The following is a 23,032-nucleotide window of genomic DNA, read 5'->3' as shown; positions in this document are numbered from 1 at the left end:
CTCAGCTTTCTATATCATGTGCCTTTTAGGTTATCGCTCTGCCAATAGCTCAGTAATCCAGACTTCTCTCCTCATCATCTAGCTTTGAATTCTTCCACGGAGGGTATATTATGGACAACAACCAGAGCACAGCAATTTGCAACGCCACCTGCCAACGTTGCAGGGTCACCAAGAAGACGCCCTCGGCCTCAAGGCTACCCTCGCCCTATCGCCAATAGACCAAGCACCAGAAATCTAACCACTCTCTTGCTGTTCCACGTTCACCTTACCCTCCTCCTACCACATCTCAACCACCTGAGTCTGATATTGGCTCGTCTGAGCGTCTTGAACCGTCTCCTCTGGGCCCTCCCTGCCTATCGGCTGTATACGGCCGTGGAATGTGATAGTGCCCTCGACCGTGTACCTGTAACGCCAACTCTTATACTCTCCCAGCGTCCGTTTGCATTCTTTCCACGGCCATTCTCTCATGCAGCGGAGCCTGGCCTTACCTTCCGGTGTCACCCCCGCAGTGAAGTATGTGCTGCCTGGAAGTATACAATTTTTGAGAAAGTGCCCTGCGCATAGCTTGAGCACCTCTCCCGTGAATAGCTGGGGGCCGTCTTCTCGGTATGCTTCGTTGGATACGGCTTTTTCGTCTCCGTCGACGTAGCCCACTTCGTTCTGCTCTTGATAGAGGATCTTGTTGCGGGCGGGGTAGTTGAAATCGAGGCCGCCGTCTATTTGGCTCATTTTGGTGGCGATGCTGCTTGGTCCTTGTCTTATTAGTTGACAGTCTGTTGAAGTGGAAGTAGGCCAGCTATGAGCGCTGGGATATTGTCAGGGGCTAGCAGACTAATTTATATGTCCTACACTCTTCTCTGGTCTCTGTGAAGGAAATGTTGAATACTGTAGCTGCGTCGGTAACATTCGAGTTGTTTCCTCCCAAGAGACCTTCCCTAAAGTTGTCTGCACCCTGAAAGGGTGTTTACACCTCGACTCACCTCGCAACGGAGTACTTTTCTTTCAGTTTTGGGCGAGAACTAGACAGATCGGAGCTTGAATGCGGTTATTGCTCCAAGAGATTGATCGATTGAGACAAGTGAGCCAAGACATAAAGCGGAACATCGTTGATGTATGGCGGCCTCTTCTTCTGCTCCACAAGATAAACAATGAAACAGGTATGGAACCAGCGCTTTTCTTCTGAAAGCTTTTCCTCCATACTTTAAAATCGAGTTCAGTCTCAAGCATAGGTCTGCTTTGGCCTTGAGGTCCATACGCGATATTGGCCCTCCATCGATCGGCCTAGCTGAATCCTATCTAAAGGTCACCAACATCCCATGGCCAGCTCAACATTTTGCGATGCACAGCATTGTGTATGACATCCGCGTTTTTCCAGAGTCCCAATCGATCAAACATCTTTTCCAGCAGAGAAGGAGACGGCAAGAAGGAAATATACACCGGCCTCGCCACCACGCCGTGAGGTAACTGTATCGTACGTCGACCCAGATGCACAAAGATGGTCCTATCCGGTGAGCATGCCATGTTACAAGACCACTCTCCCGAGATTGCCCGCTTCGACTCTTCGTCTTTGAAGTAACAAAACCAATCGTCGTTTCCCTTCTCCCGAGGAAAATATTCTTCAGCCGCAGCGTGGACCCCGACAACGACTCTCTCGACGCGGCCGCCTCCGATGTTCAACTGTAGCTCAACTCCGAGTGTTCCACGCCGTCTTATAAAGAGCGGGACAAGGCCTCTGTATGGTGTGTTGAAGGGCGCCTGGCCGGTCGAGTTGACATAGAAATGCTCAGATTGTTTTGCATGCTGTGAGGTCACGGAACTCTGGTCGGTCGAGCCGACTTCTATGTGAAATCGTGGTGCCTTTCGTGTCTCGATGATTGGCATAATCATCTGCGATGCTCCGTGCCCAGGCTTTCCTTTATACCAGAGTGAAATAGCGTACTTCAACAATTCAGCGTTCCGTTGCAGTGGATGAATGCAGAACTCTTGTAGGCTGGAGGGGTATATGTTCCTCAACTCATAGAGAGCTATGGGTCGTGCGGGTATCGGCCATCGTTGAGCGCCGACCGCAGAACCGTCAATCAGTGACGAGACGCCATCTGAAGTTCCGACATAATTGCTCGTCAGAAGAGGGATGCAAACACGGCCTGTGCTTGGGTCTTCTTCTCCTGCTTCGCTTCTCCTCTCGGATACGTTCAGCACAGCAAGATCTAGACCGGACATCTTGAGCGTGGGCAGGCGGATGCGCAGACCTACGTTGGTCATCGAGTACGACGTGGCCATGCTCCATCCGACAAGAGACTCGTCGGTCTCTGACCCGCAGAAGAAACGGTCGCCGCCCTTGAAGACCGAAGGCGATGGTGCGAGTAGACTACTCCAGTCATGTGGGATCGTATGATCCCACGTCCAACAGAAGATTGTCTGGTCGTCCGAGATGCGGATCAACTCCTCCTGGAGGCGTATAAACGCCGCCGAACGCTCGCCGTATAGTAACGGCATGTTGAGACCGAGGAGTCCCAGCACACAGTACGCCATGTCTTCGGAACGTGTCGTCTCTCGGCCCGCCAGCCAGGAGAATACCTCCGAGATGCTCGCGTCCAAGACTGACTTGGCGCCGGAAATGTACTCGTTTCTTATTCCGGTGATGTTTGAAATTTCAGGCGCAAAGTCTTGCCGCGATCCTAGGATCCTCCAGCTCTTGTCAAAGAAGTACATTCGCCTCGGGGCCAAGAGCTCTTGCAATGTCCAGCCGCGGGTGAACCAACGACTACGAGCGAGTTCAGATCGCCAACGTCGTTGTTGACTTGAGATACCGTCGCCTGAGCTTTCCGGCAAACTGGTATCCTCAAAGTCAAGGTCTTCGAGATAAGCGAAGCAAACAGCCGATTCTTGATACCAGTTGAACATTGAGTTGATTGCCTCTGAGAGCTCGGCAGAGCTTTCCTTGTCGATACAGTTCGTATCAACCCACAGGTACTCGAGGCCGAATTCACGTGTCAACCGACAAGCCTCGAGTATTTTGGCGTACCTCTGTTCTTTGGATTTGGCGACATGTTGTTTCTGCCACTCCTTGAAACTTATCTCCTGCGTGCCATTCCAAGTGTGCGATAGAGTTGCGTACTGGGGGCACCGGCCCATGAACTCCTCCAGTAGGAGTGTGTTCACATTGATCAGACGCATTTTTGTAATGTTTTCATGGCTAGAGTTTATGAGGTCGATGGAAGAGAATATGGTCGCTTTTCATAGCCTGATCTAGCTACTTGAGTTCCTTGCCCACCAGCCAATACCCACAGCCTGCAATGTGAGTGGCCCCATCATTGCCTGCATCCCCATGCATGTTGTCAGCAGTGATGCCGCACTATTTACCTGTGAGTGAGAGCAGTGACACAAACATAAACTTGCGACGAGTCAAAAGGCTCACATATGTTCTTCCATCCTATATCTCAGCTTGGAAAGAACCAGATGATCTTCAAACGGGCTATGCTATGTAGCTCTGCAGGCACATGAGCTCCAGGAGACAAGAACAACTTTAGTATCATGAATCTATATAAAAAGGCAAATGAGCTTGCGTTTAACGTTGGAATCCTTTGTTCTTGTATACCGCGAGCTACGTCACATTTAACCATGTTCTTAGAGATTTGAATGGGTCCAAGGAAGGAACGCAGATATCAGTTTGCAACCAACTGCCTTTGTCTAGGCTATCCCATTGTCTTCAGAAAGAACAGAGCTGTTCAGCATATTCTCGAGCGCCTTCGCAAGGATTCGTGATCAGCAGCGTTATCTAGTATCTTCTCGAGTGTCTTTGCATGTGTTTGTCATTGGCAGTGCCGTTTGGTATTCGCTCTAGCGCCTTCGCACAAATTCGTGATTTTCGAGTCACGAATATGTGAATGACAACAGTGATTTATAGAAGAAAGGTACGGAATTACTTAAAATATATTACTTAACAAGTTCTCCTAAAGCCGACTTAGCAAACAGCCATAGCACCTTAAAAAACATTTACCACTTGCAATCATGGCCTCCAACCTGGCGATTGAGTCACGAATACGTGCACGATGACCGTGATTTACGGACGAGAGGCACATGTTTATTTAAAATCAGTCACTCGGCAGGTTCTTTCAGAACCAATTTAGCGAGTACTTGGCAGCTGGCCACTTCGCAAGACGTTCGCCACTTGCAACCGCGGGCCGATAACCTTACAATCGCATACATGGCTGGGATAGGTAATGTGAGGTTAAGGAACGGTCTTTTATATCTTCCTCAAACGCCTCCTTTTCCTAGAAGGAAACTACGGGTACATCGATCCTGCCAGGTGTGGTGATATCTAGTATTCAGTTCTATTTCATCTTGAGCCTTCAAAGGCCTACTTCATCCCATTTGTTCGTTCTATGTACATGGGCTCGTCTTCATGCCTTCAAAAAGGTCGCCAATCCCGGCGCAGCCCATTCCAGATCCAGTATCATACACTCGTAGATATCTTCCCCCATACAGACGCATTTTGCTGCATCTTGTAACCCGAATGACCAACTTTGTATGGTAAGAAAATGCTGCGCAAATGCCAGATAAAAATGCCGACAAATCATGTCTCATATCCCTTTCCATGTTTCCCAAATTTCCCCTCCTCATTATCACTCATCCCAGATTCATTCATTCCCTTCTTTCTCCCTTCCATGTCGTAGTCTCAGCCGAAGCCTTGGCATAACGCTCTCAAACTCGCAAAAAAAATGCGACGGCGCTTTCTTGCGTAAACAGTTTTTGTCGTGGTATCTCAGTGTAAATGCGATGGTAGATAGTAATTGCAGCAGCAGCAGCAGCGAGCCGCAGCGCCGAGTAAACCCCGTAAAGATGAACGGCGAGTAGATCAGTCGTCGACAATCTCGTCGGAGCTGCTACTACTCGACCCAGACGTCACACTCATGCTCTGGCGCGCAACGTGGACCAATCTGTAAATGCCAAAGGCCACGAGGGCGAGGACGACGAACAGCACGATGACAATGATCGCGATGACGTCGTTTTGTTTGACCATGACTGCTAGCTAGGACTGTTCTCCTTTGGTCTTGTGCGGTTCTTGAGTGTGAAGCTGACGGGAGCTCTAATGGCCGCGATGATTTTTTGGTGGGGGTTGTGGGAGTGAGCCCGGCGCCGGTGTGGAGCGGTGCGGGGGACAGCTTGTGTGGAGAGCCCGGTGGCTGGGAGGAGGAAGAGAGACACGGAGGGTCTGGGCGGAGACGCCGTGGAATGTGGTCTCGGGAAGACGATTGAGTTTGGTGGTATCTTTCAACGGTCCGAGGTTTTTGTCTGTGCCTTTGGGGTGGCCTGTCAGACAATTGTCCTCGATCTGAATTCCAGTTGGAAGCTAAGGAATTGTCGTTCGCGACAGCTCGATGAGATTTCAATCCGTGATGAGCAGCTCAATGTCCCTGCCGGGAATTCGTCAAGTGCCGAGACGTATGGGTCCGAGATGTGGGTAAAGGTTGACGATAGAGACTCAGAGTGGACAACGGGATTGTTCACTACGGAGTAGTCGACGATGATGAGGAGGAGAGGGGGGAAAGAAACCTCGAGATCGTTCAAATGAACCCTTTTTCGCAATGAGAATATGCAATGTATCAGAAGAAAGAGAGGAGGGGAATTGAGAATGGTGAGGAATGCAGCGCGGGCAAGCCTCACGTTAAAAAGAAGCGTTGCCCCGCCACCAGCTTTCCCAAAGCTGGTCGCCCGCCCAGCCGCAAAACCCGAAAGTCAATAGAAATGCGAGAGGCTGGGCCGCGCGCCGCACCACCAAGTACCACAACCACCACCACCACCACTACCACCCTGGGCCAAAAAATCCGCGACAACGCTACCGCGACTTTCAGGCTGTCCTACTCGCCCAACCGCCTGCGATGCAGGGATGTAAAGCTGCTTTTTAGTGGAGTATCCCGACGGGCTTGCTGTCGACGTCCTCCACTACCCAACCTCGCGGACTCGCAACTTGCAGGTTTCTTACCCTTGTCGCAGTAAGCCTCTCCGTCTTAGGGAGAGGTCGGATGTACTCTTTGCTGTAAAATTGTGTGTGTCGTGACTTTGACCAGACCGAAAGCGCTACTTGGCCATGACTTAGCTGTACCTGCATCGTACCTGGATCTAGCACTCGGCGGCACCCGCCTATTGACATGGATGAAGTGCCTTTCACGACTCTGAGATCATGTTGCTCACTCGTAAATATGAACGCCGAGAAGTTCCTGCCCGCCCAAGCTGCGTTGGCATATTGGGAATGTAAGATGTTCAACGTCCTTTACGGAGACAACAAAGGGCAACCTCACGCATCAGCTGGAGCAATTGGAATCAACAGAGGAACTTGCGGTTTTCTTTTCTCCCGAAATTACGAAGTATAACCGTGAAGCACACCTCCTCCCGCTAATTCAGTCGCAATAGGGATATAGCAAGCCCTCCCACAGTCCGGATCGCCTTCGACCTGATTTTAGATATGGCCTGATGAGACTTCTTCCGAGGACTGAAAGCGTGCAAATATCGCAACGAGCAGAAGCCAAGCCAACGGCGCTCGAGAACCTGCTAATGATATCAGATGTATCACGAGCCCAAACGCCAGTCCTTTCCCAATAAAATTCACAAACGGCACCCTTATTTTCGTGTCCTACATCTTGGCTTCGGGCGCGGTATCAAGGTCCGTAGGATCGGCGTCGGGTCCCGCCTTGATGATGCGAATGTGCTTTTCGTAAAATTGCAGCATCTACGTATCCGTTAGCGTCGTCATCCCGTGTTGCGCCGAGATACAAGGGACCATACCTTTTGGGGACATCTCTTATACACTACCTCCTTGGGATGCTTAGTCTTCTGGCCGTTTCGCCAATTGAGATAGATGATGATGGAGCCTGACTCTTCGTCCTCGCAGGCATCGATCGACTCGACGTCATCCTCCCAGCTGCCGCTGGGCAGCGTCCAGGCCTTCGCTTTAGCCTCCTTTACTGACGCGGGAGGTGTAGATTCGGCGGGGTGACCATTACGCTTGCCCCTCTTGCTGCTCGCCGGCGGTGTAGATGACGAAGCACTGGGGCGGCCGCGCTTCTTCGTGGTCTTGGCCTTGGTCTTCTCCTCAAACAGCGCCTCACGCCCACCGAGCTTCTTAAGGTATTCTTCCAAGATCTCTGATGCGCCTTCCCTGGTAATGTGTTAGGCGTCGTTTCAAAATTGGTGTCGATCGCAGATCACAGTTTGAAGCTTACTTCAGGCTGTCTTCCGGCTCCCAGGTCTGGTCTGATTTCTTAGAGTAACCTTCCCATTTGACACGGAAGTTCACAGTGCCCTGCAAGAAGCGTTAGTATCGAGGCGCACTGCCAACAGAAGAACAGAAGAGGGCCACTTGCGTCGTCGGACACCACATGGTCAAGGATCTTCTCGACAACGTATCTATGGCCGGTCAGCCCTTTTGTCCGAGCAAAGCCGTTTGGTGTGGGTAGCGTACTCATCAGCCTCCAAATCGTCGTCTTCGTCGCCTTCCTCGTCCTCCTCATCGGCCACGACAGCGGCTACCTTAGCAGCTTTGGCAGGCTTGGTGGCGTTGCCGTTCAGGTCGCCGGAGATGATGGGAATGTCTTCTTCGCTCTTAGCTTCGCTGACATCGTCTCGGTATTCTGCGGATCGGCTCTTTGCGCGCTTCTCCTTGAGCGGGATAGCGATTTCGCCGCCGGCGTCGGACATCTCGTCATCGCTAATAGCTATAGAAGCTGTCAGCTTCATGCGACGCGACATTGTGACGTTGTATGGAGATTTGGTGAAGGATTCGCGTCGTGAAGTGTGTTGTCGCAATCTCGACGCGACTTGGCTAGTGGCGCGAGGGGTGAAGTTCGAAGAGGTGAGGACTTACCGGGAGGCATTGTGTAGAGATTGTTTATTCCAAGGTGTATACGCAGCTCGTTTAGGCAGTAGCGACCTGAATGGTCGCAAACAGGAGGTTGCGCAAGACTCAACGTGAAAGGAAGCTGCGATGCGTTGCCAAAGAGACGATCGCAAATACCGGAAGCTACCCCAACTTTTGCACAAAGGTAGCAAGATGCTGTAGCAGAGTCGCGTCACAGCCAATTGTGGCGCTTGACTATCACGTGATCTTTGAGCACTAGCCACTTCTCTGGACGGAGGAGAAAGAACGGATATTACCTGCCGCCACCAATTCCGGCGCTTTCCTGCAAGTCCGGGAGCCCCCATCCTCTGAGTACCCACAACTGACGGCAGAAGGAGCTCATGTGGAGCTCCGAACCCGTGGACCAAGCTCCAACCTGGAAGGTCGGCCTCGAATCTTACTCCCGTTTGTAAGTTACCCACCTACGTCGTTCTTTGAAGGTACCTTGCCTTACTTGATGAAATGTAGTCTCTTCATTGTACGCTGGTATAGTAGAATACCAGAGAGTCAATTCTAGGAAGGAACTGATACGTTCTCGCCTCGATTGGAAGCTTCCAGAATAAGTACCTAAGCAATTCACTGTCCCGTTTTGCCGCACGAATTCTGAGCAGATAACAACTTTTTCCCAAGTTGATCCTGCCAATTCTTCACATCTCACACGCTGCATCGCGGTGCCTTGATCCTTATGACATTGACACCGGCTGTAGTCGATAAGCTGATTATACTTTTTTCCAACGTCGCAAGCTAGTCTGGTCAAAGCTTGTGTCGTTACCTTACTCAACGGCAATCATCCCTTGCCAACGTCGTTGGGTGTTGGATATGGCAAATCGCATGAGTTCGTGCGCGGCTAATCTGACGATCGACGACAGCCAATCCAAGAAGAAGAACGCATCTGCGATGTACGCCGAGGTCTACTTTTTTGCCAGCGAGCTCGCTGAGATCTGCCAGACACTGCTACTTTATCCTGTGAAGGGCGCTTCTCGGCACCAACAAGACTGTGCCGCTCCAACCAACGGAGAAAAAACGACTCGATGTGCAGCGTATCTGCATGTAACTGCAGAAGCGTAATTTGCATCTCATCAAAATCTCTGCAGTGCAAAAGGGGTTGCGATTTGCTGTTCAAATACGACAACCAACGAGACGTTCTTGAAAAGGGTTAGGCAAGCGCCAAAAGACATGGATCTCGATTTCGCAGTTGGTGGACCAGTGCCAGCCATGCTCGGTGATCATCTGCAAGGTCCCGACCGACCAACAGAACTACTTCGCTTCTCCCTCGCGTCAAACCCAGGGCGGATGATGCCAAGTTATGGCATTTTAAGGTCGAAGAACGGGCCAGCGAGTGCCTATTGCTCTGGATCAGGGCCAAACACGCCGTGGCGCTGAGTGTCAGCTCCAGCTGCCGTACGAGAGGCGACGGGAAATTATCGGTGTCCTGCAGGCTGCCAACGTCAATTGGTGTGCAGTTGAGTCGACCTCCTCGGTGGACTTTATGGGGCCCGTACGAGACGGTCCCAGACAGACAAGGTTGACCCAAGATGCTGCGGCTGCGGGAGGCTACACTAGACGACCAGCCTCCAGGGGACGACCAGGACCGGGAGTGTCAGCGAATCCAGCAACAGCGGGCGATAGGAACCGCCGCCGCCGCAAGCTCGAGGATGAGTGGCCTGGACGCGATTATCTGTCCCGTAGTCCTTGCGTCGCGTCTTGCAGATGCCAACCCCATTATTAGATGCAGGAAAACGGGGTCCTTTTACACCGGATGGCATCCCCGGGTCAAACACACGGAGCGGAGAGGAACAAGAGCCAAGGCCAAACATTCGGCAGAACACGGCCTTGTTTACGTGTGGAATCCTGCCGTCTCTCGTCGGAACAAGCTCTTGCCGACATTGTCAGAAACTGATGAAGACCAGCCGCTTCGCCTTACTGTATACAGATCCAGGACGTATACATGCTGCGTGAGCAATGTTCATGAGACAAACTCCGCGATGTTCGTCGGCGCCGTTAGCACGAGGTCCTTCACCGGCTCCCCTGGATGATCTCCCGGAAACCCCCTGAAAAATGGATCGGATACAAGCCAGTGGGAGTCTGTGGGACCCCAGGAGCCTAAAGAAACGAACCGGGCATGCCAACCCGCGCCCCGGTCGGTCGACCAGTCTAGCCAGAATTTGTCCAACGCGGTGAGGATGGGAATGAGGTGAGTTGAAAGGTGGTATCTGGAGACTGGAGACCGGAGCACCACTGTGACTGGACCAGACGACATATTGGCTTTGGGCATCTTTGCGTTTTATTGAACATTTGTGCCGTGGATTCCATTGGGTCGTGCCCTCAGCTAATTACCTCACGAGTCACAACCGTCGACGGCTGTCAAGCCTGTGGCCTCTGGACACTGGAGCTCTTTCGCAATGACAAGCCGCGAACCCAGGGCCCCTCAAGGACGGGCCCGAGTCAGAGAGTCGGAGAGAGGGCAGGCTGCCCAACGCAATTATGGCTTAATGAGGCAGCTCGGCAGGGTTGAAGAAATATTTCCTCAACTGTTAAAGGGTCTTGTATGGGTGGTTCAGATCGGGACCCGAGGGGGAGAAGACAAGACAAGAGGCGACGTGGAAGAGACACGACAAGCAAGCTTGCTCGAGGCAAAAGTTCCCGGTACACCCCTCACGACAGCGCTAGACCAGTAGCACTGATGCACAGGGCGACGCCGGGCTGTCCCTCTCCTTTCCGCGGGCCAGATCAGCACTACACTAAGCGAATAAGCGACGGGACATGTGAGAGAGCCACCAGACGCTGGAATGACGGCGGCTCAAGGAGACATCCTAAGCGGGATGGTCTTGATATCTGAGGACTGAGTTTGGGTCCCAGTTGAACACATCGCGTGCTTGGTAGGTTTAGGGGACTCTTGACTTGCTCTCTGGAAGTTGGTGGGGACTTTGGACCAACAAGAGCGCGTCGATGGAGTCTTTGGAGATGGAGCTACTCCGCGGACGAGGGATTCTCGGTTTAACTCTGTGTGTGAAAATTTAGCCATGTTACCCCGATAGGCAAAGCCGCTTGAGATGCTATGGGTCACAATGGTGGTGTGCAGTCGGTGTAGAATTAAGGTAAGGTGTTCCCGGGCAGTTAGTGAAGCAAGGTGTCGATAGCTCGAGCTCTCTCTTCACCTTGTTTTCGAGGCGCGAGGCGGCTGATTATGGTGTGCTGGGATATCTGTCATGGATGGTACAGCGTCAGGTACCTTGATCTTGGACTTGGCCTCGACCTTCCGAGAGAGGAGATGCGGGAATACGTTTCCTCTCCCCGTTGGCTGATGAGACCCTACGGCTCGCCTCCCTGACGCAGCCAGCTTCGCGAGGCGTCATTGGACATTACCTAACTCACCAAGTCAATATTCCAACTATTTTAATGCCACGGTAGATCAGTGTGCTAAGGTGCTATTAAGGTGCAGTGAATGGCTATTAAAAGGTGTTTATGGATATGAAAAAAAAGAGCACCGGCGCAGAGGTGGGACCACCGTACGGCCCTGGACATTTGAGCCCGTGAACTTGTGAAGGGGGGGCTTGCATCTGGGCCGTCCTTGGCTCCGTCTGTGCTTGCAGCTTGCGCGCGCGCGCTGCACCTGGCCACCAGGGCACCTGCACCTGCACACTGGCGGCAATCTGGGGGAAAGCGGACAGGAGTGAGGAGCTGGCTCGCTGGTCATGGTGGATAGACAGGATAGATTTGGATTGGATTGGATTGGATTGGATTGGGATTGGGATGGCCCGGATGGGATGAGTGAGGGATGAGGGATGAGGGATGAAGAGGGATGGTTTTAGTGTGAGGTGAGGTGGGTATGTACTTGTAGAGAAGATGGAGGGGGGTGCACCTCAGTTCTCCGCCCCGTACCGCACAATGAGGTGTACCTACCTAAGCACCCAAGGTCTCAAGGACCAAGGTAGGTGGTACCTTAGGGTGCGCCAAAGCTCCCACCTCGCCGTCCTGTTCTGGCGCGGGTCGGTGGTGCTACCCCTGCCCGCCTGCCTTATTAAAAAAAACTGCAATAATTAAATCCTGGGTGACATTTTTGCAACTTCCCCTTACTCTTCTGTACTTTACTTCCACCTCCCCGTCCTTTGCCCTTTTCCCACCCACCCCCTCTTCGTCTCTTTTCGTTTTTGCAGAGAGGTCGAGAGATTGCGAGAGTCCGCGGATGAATTGAGAACCTGCACGGCAAGAGAGATCGAGAGACCGAGAGAAAGAGCGCGTGAGAGAGAGACAAGTCCGGGAAAAGATTTTACTACTTCCTTAATACCCGGCATCCTACTTTTTACCCTCCTCCGTCAACCCGACTCGCTACCTTGGCTCTCGCCCACATCTCGAACCGACCCCGAACCTCTCCCATACCTGACTCCGTGAACGGCCGATATACACGTTTCTTCGTCACAAGGATTGGCTTGCGTTCAGTAAACCTCTGTCCGTACAAGGGTAGCAGCTACTTCTCGACATCTCCCACCGACCTCCTTCTCTTCGCACACTCGTTTAGCTCTTCAGCATCTAGTCCTTCTTTTTTGATTATTTCCCTCTTTTAACTACTCTCTTTGCGTATCTGACTACTCTGTCCTCAACACCACTCGTTACATTTCCTTACCTTATCTACCAACGTTAAACTTTGCTGGCTTCGCCTCCGATCACTCTCTACCCGGTCCATCTACACATGACCCTCGATTACATAGCTCCCCTGGAGCAGCTGCAAGTGTCTATTCACGCAAGAGAAGCCTTGTAGCACCCTTTCTGAAACGAACACGAATTCGTCCCTACCGCCGATAAACCTTTCGAAACACTCGTTACCCACCCGTCTCTTTACATCCAACACCCCGAGCCAAAATGGCCGAAACCGCGAGCAACGCCGACTCGAGCCAACAGAAACTAGGCGCCCCCAAGGATAAGAACTGCCCCTACTGCGGCCAGGCCTTTACCTCCTCCTCTCTCGGTCGACACCTCGATCTCTACATCAAGGAGAAGAACCCCAAGCCGCCAGATGGAATCCACGACGTTGACGCAATCAAGCGTCTGCGAGGAAGCATCACACGCAGACAGCCGAGAGGATCCTTGGGTGGGAGGAACGCCTCAACTCCAGCCACGACCCCTAGACCTGCCACCAAGCGAGATGCTGCGCCAGATAGTGGCGAGTCTCACAAGTCCCCGGCTCTGCCAAAGGACGGGCAATACGCCGTGGACTCTACGCTGAGCAAATATCCTTGGACTCCCTCGTGGGAAGCCACTGGCGTCATGAACAACATCCCCGCCAAAAACGGCGAAGTCGGTACTTCGACCGATGGCGAGGGCAGCCAGAATGCAGGAAAGAGGCCAAGACAAGTGAGCAAGCAAGTCATGCAAAAGGCGCAGTTCGACGTCAAGCACAAGCTAGCAGATGCCATGGATACTGCTCGCGCGGCAGAGCTTGCATTACGAGAGCTTCTGAGCTCGTGGAGGGCAGCCAAGTGAGTTTCTCTGAAAAACAACAGAAGTGTGAAGAATTGGGGAAAGAGGTATATGGTGGCTAACCCTGGCTACTCTAGGCAACAAATCGACAACAACTCCATGCCTTTCGACTTTGACCCTCTAGCCCTCGACTTTCCTGCATTAACCTTGCAATGCCTCGCCTCGCCACCCACTCTCTTCTCCTCTACCCAGCATCCCACTTCCACCTCTTGGTCCGTTCAGTCACCTGGTCAAAGAGAGTACGATGCTCTGAAGGCTTTCTTCCAAGAAGAATTCAGTAACTGGAAAATCACTTGCGCAACGGCTACTACGGCAGCTATGGAAGATCTAACGTATCCTCCTCGGGATCAACCCGTCAGAGACACCCGCGAAGCAGTGAAGAAGGCGGAAAAGTCAGCGGAAAACCTCGAGAAGCAGGTGAATGAGCACCTTGGCTCGGCCTTCCAAGTTTGGTCTTCTCTGCCTATTCAGCGGCGGAACGAGCTGTGGCTCTTGGAAATGGCTAGGAGCGTTGGCAGGAAGCAAACCGAGATCGACAAGATGAAGGATGATCAGCACAGGCTACAGCAAGAGAACGCCAACCTGAAGTCTCAGATCGACCAGCTCAACCGTCTCCAACAGCCCCGAGAATTCAAGCTATTCTCGCCGGCCACGGTGCCCCTGGAGCGGCAGCTTCTCACTCACGTTTTGGAGGCAGGTATCAAGAGTGGAAGCCGCCACGTTGGACTGCGATTGGAGGACCGGCAACTGGATTTGAACGACGTCGTTGTGCGGGCAATCGAGAGGTGGAAGACGGTTATCAGCATGAACCGTGTCGCCAACACTGGCATGAATGCTCAGAGGGCACTGGACCAAGCAAACAACAGCACCCCTACGCCGACGCCGACTCCTCAGCAGCAGCAGCAGCAGCAACAACAGAACCAGCAGCAAGGGCAGCAACAGCAACCGCAACAACACCAACAGATGCAAGCAGCACAACAGCAGCAGCAAATGCAACAACAGCAGGTGCAACAATTCCCAAGCCCCGAGCATCGGCAGTCGACAACGAGCGCCACTGGCCATAGCGACCCGGGTGATTCAACAGGCCCGCCCTCGATTGACGAGGCAAGCGATCAAGATGTGGATGCGGATGGGGATGCCGACGCCGACGCCGATGCTGAGATGGAGGATGATGACAGTTTTGCCGTAATGAACACGCCCACCGCGAAGCCCATGCCCCAGCAGCCGATTCAACGACAAGCCACCCTCGAGGTGCCACGGACGAGGCAGGTCCAGCAAAGGGGTGCTAGCGATGCGCGGTTCATGATGCAGAACGGGAATCCGAATGCGAATCGGCAAGCAATCAACATGAGCCGGTCAATGCCTAATATGCAAGCTACGATGCAGAGCATGCATGGTGGTGACATGGGACTGGCCATGTCACAGGTGAGGGGGGATCCAATGTATATGGATTGAGAGATTCATTACAATGAGGCTCTACGGAGGAGGGAGGTTTTCACATTCGAACTGGAGGGCAAAAAAAAAAATGAAAAAGCTGTGGCCTTACAGTTCACGCCCAGCTTGTTTTTTTTTTTCGGGCGAAAGCCCATTGTATAAGCTTACATTTACAAACGGTTGCATCTCTCCTGAGGCATATAAAGCGCATACAGAGCGTGGCCCGGAGTAGTCTTTTTTGGACATCTTTTTTTTGGTGTTTAGTACAAAATAACCTGTCGGATGAAACAGGAAACTTCTTCATCGCCACTCTTAACGCGTTGTTCATCGTGCTTTTGCTGCCCGCGGGGCCGGTGTATTGGATTCGGCCGGAGATTCATGTCTGGCAAGGGTTCTTCGGGCCCGACGAGGTGAGTTCGTGAATGCCCGACATACCTGGTAAACCCACCAAGCTTTTTAATTGCGGCTTGACATCCGAATTCCTTCAAGACCCTCGCGGCCCGGAAGCGAAGCTGCCTTCTGAGTCCTGTCAAAATTGCTTAGTGCTACCGTTACACTGGTAACATTACGGGAGGGCTATCAGGGTGGATTCAGTGATTTCCCCTTTCGAGGCCATCGCCTTTCCCGCCTCCGCGGGTGTGGTGTGGAGATGTTGTCAATGTCCAAGAAAGGATGAAGCAACTCCAATTTAACCCCCCCCCCCCCTTCCTCTGCCTCCCCACCTCCCCCTCCGGAGAGTGAGATGAGTAAGTGAACTGTCATTGAGATTTGGTGTGGCTGTGCCTGTCAATATTGGTGGGCTCTGGAAACCTTGAGGCTTGGGGAGGAGGGGAGGGGGTTTCTTTTGTCGGAAGTTACGACGGGTACGAATACCGGGTTGCTGGTTATGGTTTTACCTACGAAACCTGGCTCTCTTTCTGCAAATGAAGGTTCTAGGTTTGTGTAATTCTGAGGGTGGTGGGGTGGGGCGGGAAGTTGTGCAGGCTTCCATGTTGTGTAAGTCGGTATATAAGGCGTACATATATCACCATCTCAACCTCGCCGCTTGAACACAATGGTCAGCACACTTGGATTATGAATCTTATGCACAGCTGACCTTCATCTTAGCCTGCCTCGAGAGACCCGGGTCCTCGTCATCGGGGGAAGAGGGCATCCACCTATCTACTGGGACTGGACCTGAGAACCGTTTTGACGGGTGTGGAGTGTCCCTTCGGAGATGGTTGACTTCGTCTACACGGGGATTGCAATATGACCCAGCACCCCAAGCCCGGCACCGGCATCTAGCCTACTTCCCCCCCCCCCCCCCGGGCTCCGCTTCCTTCTCTCGCCTTCTTTCTTCCTTCCACGGTGAGGATGGAAATAGAAGACGGAGATGGTTCTTTCATTTCGTGGGGCGGTGGGAGGAGTTCTCGGGGTGTCGTTTCTCTGGACTGGATCTTTGCTGTCGACATCGTTGTCGGGTAGGTACTAGGCGTGAAGAGCTCGAGGCTCGAAGTCGATGGTTGACTCCATCTCCAGTGTCACCCTTCTTGGGGACATTTCAGATCGCTGAACACTCGGTGTGTTCTAATCAATGTATAACCGAAATAAGCATGTAAATGGGCATGAGTGGGAGGGACAAAAGGAAGAGAGAGAGAGAGAGAAGTTGCCTCGAAAAGGCCATCGATCGCCGTCGCCTTCCCGAGAGATGGGAGACCTCAGAACGAGGAGGGGGTGGATGAGTCCCCGTTTGCCGGCAGGTAGCTGACGATGTCTTGCAGACTTGAGGTATCCGTACTTGGGGGGCTGTGTGACCGTTGACAGGCGATATAGGGGGTGGGTTGACGGCGGTTGGCGTTGATGATGTACATGGGCTACCCACTTCATGATATATATATAGATGTATATCCTTCTCGACCGTGTCCCCAGTCTTGGTGCTGGGCTACCGGTGAGTAGGTGGAGGGGGTGTGCTTATGAGGGCTACCTTGACAATGTGAGAAGGGGTTATTGGGGGCGGGGGAAGGGGGATATTTTATATGAAGGAATCGTTGTGTAAGGTCCAGTACAAAGGTGTTGCTCGCTTGGCAGTTCGAGTCTACATAACTTCAAAACCTGGATGTGATGGGTCTCGATATGTGTCTGATCTCTGGATGAAGTTGTACAGGAATAAAGCTTTTGAGAAGCAATGGCAAGTTCGGTTTTGATAATCTTGACTGAAAGAGTTTCTTATACACTGTGGGGGGTAAGTGGTTATTCGATTCGACATCGTTTCCAAGGACTCAGAGTTGACTTGAAGCTCCTTGATGTAGCAGGTTCAGTCTCTTCTCCCTAAAGAAAGAGTATTCGCTCTACGACTCGTGGCTCTATGCCCCGTATTCTTCTAGCTAGATCAGTGTATGGTGCTGGTTCCGCCTTGCTTCTTTTTTGACTTGAATGATTGATTTTAGGAGGTTCGCGGTCGAAGTGAGTTTGTTTTTATAATAAATCATTGACGCGGGGTACGCGAGTTTTCATGGACTATGACATGCTAAGGTCTTTGTAGCTAGACCATTCTTTTTTTTAGGAATTAACTAATATCTCCTATCTTTCACTGACCATGAATGCGATGCTGTGAAACTTAGATTCGCCTCTCTTAAGATAAAGTAGTCTATGAAACTTGGATATAAGTAAAATTGACTTAAGAACGTTTGTAAGAAGTATACTATCGGAGTATGTCAATTAGCTTCAGACTAAGCATAATCTGTACACAAAGCATCAAAATAAAGGGCGGAATACTATAGCGATGTACGCTACTCACCACTACTACTCACGCAGCACATCGTATTCGGAGATGGATACGTTCTGCGTGACGACGGGGGTATTTAGACGACGACCCTGACTTGATAGTAGGCCCTGAGGAATTCTTTGAAGCTTCCAAAGTCCTGTGAAGATTCTAGACAGATATCCACGGTAGACACCATAGCCAAATAGCTTATGCCTTTCCTATCACTGGGCAGTCAACAAGTGCAAGGCATCAATAAAGCCGTAAGGTGCTCTTTAGTAATCTGTCGAGACATTGCCAGCATCCTGTTCTAGGTGCTGAGTCAAGACTTTTTAACCCTCAGTGAGATAATCTTGCTGGGCTAGGCTTTTGTCAAACGGAAGGCACGTCTGAGGAAAGGGAGTACTATTTCTAGGCCTCCTGAATCCCACAGAAAGGCTACGAGCTGTCATTTTCAAACTATCATTCCAGTTTCATGACTCTGTTCTTGATTTGTTGTCTATTATATTAGATTTTGAGGCAAACTCTCACATTCGATAAGGCTCATTGGTCTTGGTCTCCCAGAAGATATGAGCGTAAGACATTAAAGACTTACGTGTATTGTGCGGGCGCATATTCGGTCAAAGTAGCTCCTTGTGCCACGAAAGGGTGAACAGCGCAAAAGGCGTGGCGTCGTTCCTCGAATGTTCAGGATCTTGATGGCCTTGCCTTAGTCCAAAACACACAACACCGGCTGTCATGTTGCTAGCTCTTCTCCCCGGACAACTGGAAGTCCTAGAAATATGCTTCTCAATTATCTACTGCGTTACAAAGAAGGATACTATGAGTATCGCGCTACGAGCTGGACTGCCCTGCTGGCTTTAGTGTGACCTAGCTGGTTTTCCCAGACAGAAGAGAGAGCTTTAAACCTCTGGAAGGTCCTGTAATAGAGGAATTTTCACATGAGAGCATATGATCTAAAGCCTTGGGACATCACCTGCAAGGGTTACTTGGTAGATGAAACCGGCCTAGTAGGGGTTGACAGGATATGACTGCCACTGTGCGATGACTGTAAGTATCATCTCGACGAGAAAATTGCCTCCACTTAGTAGAGAGCACATTCACAACAATATGTGGTGATTGCCATCATGTACGGTGGAAGCAGCACCGTAGTGGAGGTTCCGAAAGGAAAGTTTCAAGAGTACGTAGTACTTATTGCTACTGTCCTTAGTGTTGATGAGCTGATAAAACAAAAGCGTTTTTTAATGTGTGGAGGCTTGGAAGTCATAGTCAAACTCATATACGACTAATAAAGTGACCTTCTAGACCATCCTCACAAGATTTTCTTTCAGGGGCTCTCCTCGCTTTCGACATAAAGCCAGACCATCAGTTGATTACGGTGTACTTACATCTCATTGCTGCGGGTGCTTTCAAACCGCCCGAGGGAATTCGCGACAGAGGAGCAACACGAAGAACCATGGGAGCCTGAATATCAGGCTAAGCTGCCTCGACGATAAATGTAGCAATTTGTGCTTCTTAAGATACTCATGAAGTAAAGTGAAAGGAAGAAAGTTCCAGTTTCCCAGAAGATGGACGACGTTGGTTGGAAGTGTATAAGTGTACCTTGGTGCTGCAGGGACAACCCCCGCGATCAAGGAACCCCGGACGGTACGTACCGGGCACCTCTTTAACCCACAGACGCGCTACAGCACGTCAATCGCGTCTCCCACTTCACTTCCACGAAATTTCCCATCCTTGAAGCTGGTGAAGCTCAGAATCCACGTTCGACCAACGAAAGCAATCACCCCGTCCGCATCCTACGCTCTATACACAACTACAACTCGAACAAGCAGACGCAGCGACATCGACCAGCCAGCGCCCTGAACAAAGATGCCCGTACTAAGTCGCAGAGGCCAACGCCGCCCAGAAAGACGTATCGCCGACGACGAAGACGATGACTCTGGTCCCCAGAATCCCCTCCCAGAATACGAACCCCTCTCCTGCCCGCTCTCGGCGGAAGCGAAGCGCGCCATCGCAGATCTCTCCAACAGCCGTGATGTTCATCGCTACGAAAACCACCTGAAAGCCTCGATACGACATCTCGGTTTCTCCGTTGTCGGCATCAACGACGCCGTCCGCACGCGGCACGAGGCCCTCGCCCGCTTCGCCGAGAAGCGCGCCGAGTCGCAATCGCAGGGTGCGGATAGCAAGACGGACAGTCTCGACAGCCAGGAAAAGTCCCAGCGCGAGCTCGACGTTGAAGCACATACAGCCGCGCTGGACGACGAGGTACCCCGCCTGACGGCCGAGGCCGAGGCTGCGCTGCGCGATCTGATTGACAGGCAGACGGAGCTCCTTGACGAAAAGGCTGCGCTCGCGGACACGGTCAACTACTTCCAGACGCTCCCCGAGCAGGCGCCTCTCCAACGCGGCGGGCGCACACGAGCGGAGGCCAACGGTCGCGGCGGCGACGCAGATGAGGACGACAACGACGCAGCGGACGAGAGCGTGCTCCCGCCGCCGCCAGAGTACTCCGTCATCGACATACTACGCCAGCAGCGCGCCGACAAGCTGACAGAGTACGAGCGCATGACGGCCTACCAGCGCTACGCCGTCAATAACGACTACGCCGCCTTCAAGAAGTTGTGGCACGATGCCGCGCACGGCGACGCTGAGGTTTCCCTACCTAACGCGAAGCGTTGGTTTGACGATGCCGGAAACCCCGTCATGCCTACCGTATCCCGGAGAGGCGGCAGTGGTGATGGCGAATCAGCCGCGGCAGCTGCGGGGGGTGCGGAGGCAGACGACAGCGACGACGACCTCGTTATTGCTGGAGAGAACAGGGAGTACAGGTGCCCGCTGTCCATGCAATTGTTCAAGGACCCCGTCAGCAGCAGCGCGTGCAGCCACACGTTTGAAAAGGCGGCGATTACAGAGTTCCTGCGTAGGTCGCCGGGTCATCGCGCGCAGTGTCCCGTGGCTGGTTGTTCCAAGGTACGTCTTGTTTTTCAAGTCTCGATGAAGACGTGCCCTCCCAATTTTTGGGAAATGCCTTTCAGTCACTAACGCAGAATACCATAGGAAATCGCTCTCAACGACTTTTTTGACGATCCAGTTATCCTGCGCAAGATGAAGCGGGCTCTGGAGCAGCAACGCCGTCGGGAGGAGGAGGAAGAAGAGCGAGAGGGTGAAGAGTCGGACGGGAACGGAGATGGTGACGAGCCGCGGGTGGTCAAGCGGGAGGGGGGCCGTTCAGCAGGAAGGAAGAAGCGCAAGGTGGAGGAAATTGTTGATGATGACGATGAGGAGTAAGGCGTGTGCCGATGTGCAGAGATTGGCTTTTCTGAGATGCGTCTGCTCAGAGCCATAGAGAGACGGGAAATGAAGTGATGATACCCCCCCAAAAATTCAAATAATGAGATGAAAATTCTCATCAACGATGAGCCTGCTGAGCTGATTGCAATGCTTTATGATTATATACGTTTTGTAGAAAAAAAGCCATGTTTTTACTCCTTGCCATGCATGTTGTCAGAAATTATGCCACTCAAAAGTGCAAAATCATCTCTATCCTCCCATTTCTCAGTCCACACACTCTCGAGGGTTATGCGACGCCCAGTGAGGGAAAACCTCGCCCCCTTTACGCAGTCCCATCACAAGCCCTCGCCAGCGCGACGCCGGCCCCCAGCAGCGAGCTCTCCTTCGCCGGCACGAGCTCGACGCTCCTGTCGCCCCTGTTGACCAGCGCGTCGACGTACGACTGGCACATTGCCAGATAGCCCGGGTAGCACTCGATGACGCTGCCGTTGTAGGCTACCATCGTTCGGGGCAGGGATGTTTCCTTTTCTATTCTCTGGTGAAGAAGGTCCGCGTCCTCGTCCTCTGCGGAATCCTGGTTCGTCGACGCCGTCCGGTTTGCGTTGGCCTCCTTTTCTTCGGCTAGAGACTCGAGACGGAGGGACCATACGGCATGTAAGCACGCTGCGATGATGGCGGCTGACCTCCTTGAGACGAAGGAGGCTAGGCTGCGGAGGGCGGCGAGGTCTGATGGCGTGGGAGTGTGAGATGAGGGATGTTGGGTGATGAAGAGGTCGATAGATGATGGGAGTGATGGTGACGTATCTCTGTCATTATGGTTAGCAAAGTATTCGTCAAAAAGGGTGGGTGTGAGGAAGTCAAGCTTACCCTTCAATGGTAGATATCGTCTCGGACTTCAAAGAGTACGGCTCATCAAGAGACTTGGGTACCACGCCGCCAAATACCCCCGTCGTCCGAATCGCCTCAATCAACGCAAACCGCACCACCTCGCCGAGATAGTACCCGCTCACCATCTGCTCCAAGGGCTGGAAATCGGGCCTCGGGTGCCCCTGCTTCAACAGCCCGTCCCAGCGCGTGACGCTGAGGACGCCCCCGCCGCCAAACATGCCGAGCTCCGTGTTGACGATGACGTCGCGCGCCTCGCTCCACCACTCCCGCGGGCGGTCCCCGAATTTCGGCTTGCCGATCAGCGAGACGGGGAGGTAGGCGGCGATGTTGACGCCGGTGCCGAGGATGAGGCCGAAGCGGGTGGCCGGGTGGACGTAGGCTTGGGAGAGCAGGGTGGCGCCGCCGTCGTTGAGGATGACGCGCAGCCGGGTGCCTCTCAGGCCCCTAGCTGCGCAGGCGGTCTCGATGACCTCGCCGAGGTCTTGGCCCATGAGGCCTTCGGCGGCAAGGAAGCCCTTGCCCATGCCGTGGATGCGGCCGCCTTTTAGTGATGTTTGCCTTTTGTGAAGATGATTAGTTGTCGCCCGGTTGAATCAAATCGTTCCCTAGCAACAAGGACTGAACTTACTCAATGGGAAAGCTCCATGCCAGGGCCATGGGCATGGGCCGTGAAGGGTCCTGGCCGTCCTGTGACACCATGTCCCATATCCTCTCGGCCATCCAGTCGAAGAAGGCCATGCCCTCCAAGCTCCTGATGTCGTTGTCGATCTTGAACGAACTCATCCGCACAATCTCGCTCTCCCGGCCCACGGCGCCACGACCCCGCAGCTCGACCAGCGCGATACGCAGCGTCGATCCCCCCACGTCCACCGCCAGGTACTGACCGACCTCGTGCCCGCCGGGGAGCTGGTGGTTGTACGAAGGGAGCATGCACGCCATGCTCGTCTGCAACTTGTCTCTGAACTGCGCCTTTAGGGCGTTGGATAACTTGAGAAGGCCATCATTGTCCAGCAAGGGCCCCAGGAGGAGGTGCTCGGCCTCCTTTAGGTATTCCTCGATACTTTGGCCTGAGGGCGTCGTTGTTCCCGATGTGCTGCAACAATCCACCTTTGAAGTTGTCGGTTTCCCTGAGACGGTTTGTGGCGTGAGCCAGAAGGCTAGGAGGGCTTGGATCAACGATTTGCCCCGGAGTAGCTGCTTGACGACGGCGGCCAGGAAAGACTTTGGAAACGTGGCCATGGTAGGAGGTGAATATGGCTGCATGACATTAAGAGACTTTTGTTTATGAAACGGAGAAAGTC

At 52.7% G+C, this 23,032-nt stretch overlaps 8 protein-coding genes across 8 annotated transcripts, besides 1 other annotated feature; 3 read left to right on the top strand and 5 right to left on the bottom strand.

Moving 5' to 3' along the window:
* Positions 1-276: 276 nt before the first annotated feature.
* Positions 277-729, bottom strand: CCOS01_10611 (uncharacterized protein; the record flags this gene model as incomplete). The annotated part of the gene is made up of 1 exon (XM_060458765.1): positions 277-729. The coding sequence occupies one exon, from the start codon at positions 727-729 to the stop codon at positions 277-279; it is 453 nt and encodes a 150-aa protein (XP_060310567.1).
* A 102-nt stretch (positions 730-831) lies between these two features.
* Positions 832-906: a sequence feature (Short protein (CCOS01_10610, KAK1520491.1) was converted to a misc_feature.).
* Positions 907-1,296: 390 nt separating this feature from the next.
* On the bottom strand, positions 1,297-3,177 carry CCOS01_10609 (HET domain-containing protein; the record flags this gene model as incomplete). Its single annotated transcript, XM_060458764.1, has 1 exon — positions 1,297-3,177. The coding sequence occupies one exon, from the start codon at positions 3,175-3,177 to the stop codon at positions 1,297-1,299; it is 1,881 nt and encodes a 626-aa protein (XP_060310566.1).
* A 3,457-nt stretch (positions 3,178-6,634) lies between these two features.
* CCOS01_10608 (chromo domain-containing protein) lies at positions 6,635-7,749 on the bottom strand (the record flags this gene model as incomplete). The annotated part of the gene is made up of 5 exons (XM_060458763.1): positions 6,635-6,730; positions 6,787-7,159; positions 7,224-7,303; positions 7,377-7,407; positions 7,463-7,749. The coding sequence occupies 5 exons, from the start codon at positions 7,747-7,749 to the stop codon at positions 6,635-6,637; spliced, it is 867 nt and encodes a 288-aa protein (XP_060310565.1).
* Positions 7,750-9,432: 1,683 nt separating this feature from the next.
* Positions 9,433-9,933, top strand: CCOS01_10607 (uncharacterized protein; the record flags this gene model as incomplete). Its single annotated transcript, XM_060458762.1, has 1 exon — positions 9,433-9,933. One exon carries the CDS (start codon positions 9,433-9,435, stop codon positions 9,931-9,933), a length of 501 nt encoding a protein of 166 aa, XP_060310564.1.
* Positions 9,934-11,360: 1,427 nt separating this feature from the next.
* On the bottom strand, positions 11,361-11,594 carry CCOS01_10606 (uncharacterized protein; the record flags this gene model as incomplete). The annotated part of the gene is made up of 1 exon (XM_060458761.1): positions 11,361-11,594. The coding sequence occupies one exon, from the start codon at positions 11,592-11,594 to the stop codon at positions 11,361-11,363; it is 234 nt and encodes a 77-aa protein (XP_060310563.1).
* Positions 11,595-12,757: 1,163 nt separating this feature from the next.
* Positions 12,758-14,830, top strand: CCOS01_10605 (uncharacterized protein; the record flags this gene model as incomplete). The annotated part of the gene is made up of 2 exons (XM_060458760.1): positions 12,758-13,374; positions 13,453-14,830. 2 exons carry the CDS (start codon positions 12,758-12,760, stop codon positions 14,828-14,830), a joined length of 1,995 nt encoding a protein of 664 aa, XP_060310562.1.
* Positions 14,831-19,418: 4,588 nt separating this feature from the next.
* CCOS01_10604 (uncharacterized protein) lies at positions 19,419-20,840 on the top strand (the record flags this gene model as incomplete). Its single annotated transcript, XM_060458759.1, has 2 exons — positions 19,419-20,522; positions 20,610-20,840. The coding sequence occupies 2 exons, from the start codon at positions 19,419-19,421 to the stop codon at positions 20,838-20,840; spliced, it is 1,335 nt and encodes a 444-aa protein (XP_060310561.1).
* Positions 20,841-21,165: 325 nt separating this feature from the next.
* Positions 21,166-22,994, bottom strand: CCOS01_10603 (hexokinase; the record flags this gene model as incomplete). The annotated part of the gene is made up of 3 exons (XM_060458758.1): positions 21,166-21,649; positions 21,711-22,289; positions 22,360-22,994. 3 exons carry the CDS (start codon positions 22,992-22,994, stop codon positions 21,166-21,168), a joined length of 1,698 nt encoding a protein of 565 aa, XP_060310560.1.
* Positions 22,995-23,032: the final 38 nt, after the last annotated feature.

This window comes from Colletotrichum costaricense (genome assembly GCF_030867565.1).
Source record: "Colletotrichum costaricense strain IMI 309622 chromosome Unknown Scaffold_11.1, whole genome shotgun sequence".
NCBI lineage: Eukaryota > Fungi > Ascomycota > Sordariomycetes > Glomerellales > Glomerellaceae > Colletotrichum > Colletotrichum costaricense.
This window is presented reverse-complemented; position numbering and strand designations above follow the sequence as displayed.